At 30.4% G+C, this 5,441-nt stretch overlaps 1 protein-coding gene across 1 annotated transcript; it reads right to left on the minus strand.

The window, feature by feature from the left end:
• Positions 1–1,188: 1,188 nt before the first annotated feature.
• On the minus strand, positions 1,189–5,111 carry LOC128185327 (uncharacterized). The gene is made up of 5 exons (XM_052854952.1): positions 4,970–5,111; positions 4,655–4,756; positions 4,303–4,528; positions 1,604–1,720; positions 1,189–1,316 (listed from the first exon to the last, which is right to left on the minus strand). Exons 2-5 carry the CDS (start codon positions 4,715–4,717, stop codon positions 1,189–1,191), a joined length of 534 nt encoding a protein of 177 aa, XP_052710912.1. The 5' UTR covers positions 4,718–4,756; positions 4,970–5,111.
• Positions 5,112–5,441: the final 330 nt, after the last annotated feature.

A 5,441-nucleotide genomic window follows, 5' to 3' on the forward strand; every position in this document is an offset into this window, starting at 1 on the left:
TGTATGTGTTTGATTCGTTATAATTGCTTTTTTATAGTGTCAAAATTATAATCAACCGTCTTCATTTCTTTGCGTTGTAGTACTCTTTGGCTCAATTTTCAACTCAGGTCACACATTTCGTGAAACTATCACTGCAAATAGCAATAATAAATTGGATTTTCCTTTTTTCAGCTATTCTGTAAAGGAAAAAATGTTCATATTGTTAAATTAACAAACGCAAGAACTCCTTTAAAATACAATAAAAATCAAAGGTCATAAAATTATTTGATATTTTGAAAATATTTTAATAATAAGTATTTAATTGTTTTAGAGTTATTACGATTAATGCATTTTATTTTATTATGAAAAAATATGACTGTCGGCATTTTAAGACTATATATTTATCTATCTGAGAAAAAGTGATACTGAAAAATGTTTACTTTTAAGCTCAGATATAAAGTTTTTTTTTTCTTAAATGATTGTAATATTTAAGACTTGATAGAAATATAAATTATCTCTGATCTTGATAATGGTAGTAAATTGAATCTTCTTCACCGTTTTTGTTGCAGTAATTCAATATAATTAATATCATCATGGGGCAAGATGATTTTTTTGTATTGATATATAGGTACGGGATAGACATTTATTTATATATGAAGACCATATGGCATTTATCTATTTGTTAATCATAATCTTCATGTATACTACTACCACTCTAGTGATAAGTGATTTGCATTGCTCTTTAAAGGAATTAGGAAAGGATCAAATTGTATAATTTTACTTTTTCAACATTTTAGAGGTACATTTGTACACAAAATGCCTTTTAGTTATTGCTGCTCATTTAGTGTTGTCCTAAACACACGAAGCAGCTAATTGCTAGAAAATTGTGTAAAATAAATTAAAACAGATGAGAACTGTGACAATCGAGGTACTTACAACTATAAATTACTGAAGCAACGATCACCTTAAATGCAGTTTACGATGTATAGTAATGTCAACAAGTGTAACAGAGGTGGAAATTGGTTGCTGCAAAATAAAGTTTTGATATCATTTTTGCATCAAAGTTTATAATTAAACAAAACTAATAGATAGATAGATAGATAGATAGATAGATAGATAGATAGATAGATAGATAGATAGAACGTAGTATTTAAGCTCGTATGTTTATCAAAATGTAAAAATTAATTTTAAAAAATAACAAAACTACCATTACCATTGTACACCATTTATAACTAAGCCTTGAAAGCTGTAGAACTCGGGTGTGCTTGGAACAGACAATGTCAATTTTGTAGATGGCGTCTGGATTTTATTTCTCACTTTGTCGTAGCAGCCTTTATCTTTAAGAAATGGAATAACCCATAATACAAGACATTTATTATTTTAAAAAATATTGAATGAAGCTCTCTCTGAAACAATTATATCTACATGTGTTTATAAAAAGTTTTATTTTGAACGCTGGACAGAAGTTTACACAATCGTTGAAAAACATAATATGAAAAATGATACAAACTCTTTAGAAAACATGCATTAATAACCTGTAATTGACTGGAGAGAGAGAGAGAGAGAGAGAGAGAGACAGAGACAGAGAGACAGATTGAGAGAGAGAGAGAGAGCGCTATCTTACAACGAAATGCTTCTGTAGATAAATATGATGAATCACATGAAGGTTTCACGCTTTCGCAATTCAAATTGTGGTGTGCCTGAATAACGGTGCCAATCTCATTATACTCTGTGCAATATCCTGTAACAGAAACGTGAACATACAATACCAACCTAACACCAGAGCAAACCCAACTAAACCCCGGATTACTTTCTGAGTATACTTTGGGTTTACTTCGGGTTTACTTTTTGAAAATATGGTGCACTCAGGATTTACTCGAGAATTGCTTTTGGGGTCAACTGTACGCACTGAAGTGTGAAACAGACCTGTATTTTATCTGATCATTTTACTGCCTGTAATTTCTGTCCCTTGTATATTCCGAATAAACAGGTAGCGTTTGCTTTTAGGGGCCTATTTCTGATAAGGGTTTACTCTCTGTGTCCACTCTGGGTTTAAACTTGGTTTACGCTGGGTTTACTCTAGTAAACCTGAAGTTAACCCAGAAAGTAAACCCAGGGTTTAGTTGGGGTTTACTTTCTGTAAGGTATTTTCTGATCAGTACTGTATCTTTATCATTCAAACAAATTTTAAATTCTCAATACTATTCTTTTCTTTAAAATAAATTAATCATGGTGCTCTGCTTTTAGTCTAGAAATTGAATCGATTAAGAATCTTTTAGTCAAATTAGACTTGCATTTTCTGATTATAATGAATCATTTACACCCGTGGTCTCTTGCCAGTGGTTTTCTATACAATACATAGGCGTATGAACCGGTGACTAGGGGTTTTCTCCCCTCCCCTTTTTTGGCAGAAATATATAACAATATATATTTCATAACAAAACAAAATCAAGTATTTAAATTTTTGAATTTTACCACTAGGTATTTTATTCCGGTAAATATTAACTTAAGCAGTAGCATTCTAAAACTACCTTAAATTCTTACAATGCACCCCCCCCCCCCTTCCTCCATGGATATGGAAGTATTGGCGAAAATGGATATTCCTTCTTTTAGTTTTTTATTTTTTTTTTATTTTGCTTATCAAGATTTCGAATAAGTCCCCCCCCCCACACACACACACATACACACGCTTTCAATTTGCTTCCGACGCCTATGCAATAACGAGGAACCATATGGTCATGATTGTAAAAAGGATATTGACTACATATTATAACTACAAAATTCTAAAATGATGACAAAGTAATTTAATGCAAACAAAACTAGACAAATTTTTAATGATTCGTTTAAATCATGGCATTGATCAATGTGACTTTTGTAATTTTTGTTCTATTATATATACTCATCATGGAAAAGTTGTCATTCTCTGTGATAAGGTTAACCTCTATGAAAATAATTTTTGCATTGTCTTTTTAGAAATAAAGTGAGTACTAGTGAGTTTCAAGCAAGTAAATAAAAATATTTTTTTTCCCCTTACAAATTCAATGTTCCCCTTATTTTCCCCTACGCAAAGACATTTATGCAGAATAAAAAAAAATACCGATTAATTCTTTTTTTTAATTTAAGATACGAGGTAAATTCTGTTACTTAAGTAAAATAGATGTGTTTGCTTGACTCAAATGTTTCTGAGTAAGGCCAAATTTGAATATGAAGTAACCATAATTTTGATCCGATTTTATAACTTAAAGATATTTTTGTAATATAACACAACACTTATTCTTTTGATCTTACGTCGCACAAATAATCACCAAAACATAACTCTGATTTATCTTAGTGCTGAAGAGAGTACAGATAAAGTTTAACTTATTATTCATATGCAAAATGAAAGATTTACTAGTATAATTATAATTGTTTTCGAACAATTAGGTCTTTCCACATTTTTATTTTTGATGTTTAAAATTTTTTTGCTTTGATAGAGTTGCTGAAAATGTTCCTTACGTCACTTCTTAAAAAGCATAATTTTAAATCAAAAGATTTAGTAGTATAAGGTCAGCGCTTAATCCCAAATGTTTAAATGTCTCTACGACGTACGGTAAAAAAGTTTAAGGTGTTTTTATTGAATGTTGAAAACAATTAGAGGCAATAGTTACTAGAAAAGGGCCTTGGGTCATTTCGGTATGGAGAGACTGAAGGAGCCTTTCTGTGAACTAAATACAATTTTAAAGTTTCAAGTCTTTAACTCTAACGGTTTCAGAAGTATAGCGATAACAAACATTTTTACAATAGAGGCAATAACTCTTATTTTTTTTTCAAGAAAGGCACTCAAGAGTTTTATATTTAAATGTCATTAAAAGTCCCACTGCATCCATGAAAATGAATAGAATGAAGGAGCCTATAAGTGACCTAACACATTAGTAAAAGTTTCAAGTCTCGATCGTTTATGGTGTCAGAGAAATAGCGATATCAGTAATATCCGTCACAAAGAGCAATAACTATGTAAGTTCTAAGAGTTTTCAGGCAAAGAGTCATTTGGTGTTTTAACTTTTGTTATCCAAATGAGTAAAAAAATTGTTTTAATATCTTTTATAATAAAAAAAAAAAGGTGTTCCGAAAAAATTAGAGAAGAAAATGAAAAGAGGAATACAAAAGGTATTTTACCTGAAAGGAAGAAATACCAAATGATATACCCAAGTCAACCAGGGGAAAAAGATAGATATAAAAGAGATTGATTGGTATGTAAGTAACCAACGAATTGATTAAGATTGTATCAATTGCAACATTTATATCATTTAATTTATTTGGTTTCATTAAAACATAAAAACATACCATGAATGCGATATTCGGGTGCACAAACTTCAATAAAAGCATTCTCGAGCTCGTTCATGACACAGTGATACTTTATTTTCTCAGGCATTGTACAATTTTGTGTCTGAGCTATTGATTCACAATTTTTCTCGTTTGCTCTGGCTTCCATTTCGCTCTGGCTTTCAGGACAAGAAGCAACTTTATGTGATGTGTACTTTGACCACGGACAGATTATTCCGCCGAATGCCTATAGAATGTTTAACAATTTTGTTTAAAAAGTCATGCATTATTAAATTTCAATATAATTGAAAATTGTACGCCGTATATATGACCATATTCAAACGATACATATGTTTAGTAAAAAAAATCTTACAAATTGAAGTGTATGTAGAAAAATCACTATGCCAAGGATGATACCAAGAAATTCAAGCTGCATGGTTACTGTCTAATTCAGTAATAATCCAAAATACCCGATCTGCACCATTAAAGATACAATCTTGTGAATACTGTTCCCATGATAAGAAAAATAACTATTACTGGAATTTTAATTACTTTTAGATAAATATTGCAGAAATGTTTATCTATATTGCAGAAATGCTGAATTGATTTATAGACAAAGTCACTGGGCAATGTAATATATGAAAATATTGTTGAGCTACGTAATCACATGTCCACCTAACAAATTTACCTATTCGTGTTCTCGATTGATGGGATTGATGATATTGTTCATGGCGCTGTAGCTGTAAAATTGTAAAGCATAAAATAATTCAACATTCAAATGTTTGACAAAACATGCACCTTTAATGCAAACAACATCAATTATATTTATTGGTACATTTACATGTATAACCTAGTCTTATTGAAAATTAGCTCCTGTTAAATATTTTCCTGATAAGAATATTCTTTTCCGTGTAACGTTCTACGTTTCTATATCTTACTTCATGCCATCGATTTGGTACCAGTGTAAAATAAACATTGTACTTAGAAAAGGCAGCATATAAACTTTGGCAATCGTTCAATGAAAACAAGGCGTATTGAATGATTGTACTTTTGTACAAAATAGTTCTAATAATATGAATTCTATATTTAGTCTTTCTGATGTATTAATAGATTTACATTTAAACTTTCAGAAACATCTTACAACCTAATGACAACCTTTA

The sequence above is a fragment of the Crassostrea angulata genome, chromosome 5 (genome assembly GCF_025612915.1).
Source record: "Crassostrea angulata isolate pt1a10 chromosome 5, ASM2561291v2, whole genome shotgun sequence".
Lineage (NCBI taxonomy): Eukaryota > Metazoa > Mollusca > Bivalvia > Ostreida > Ostreidae > Magallana > Magallana angulata.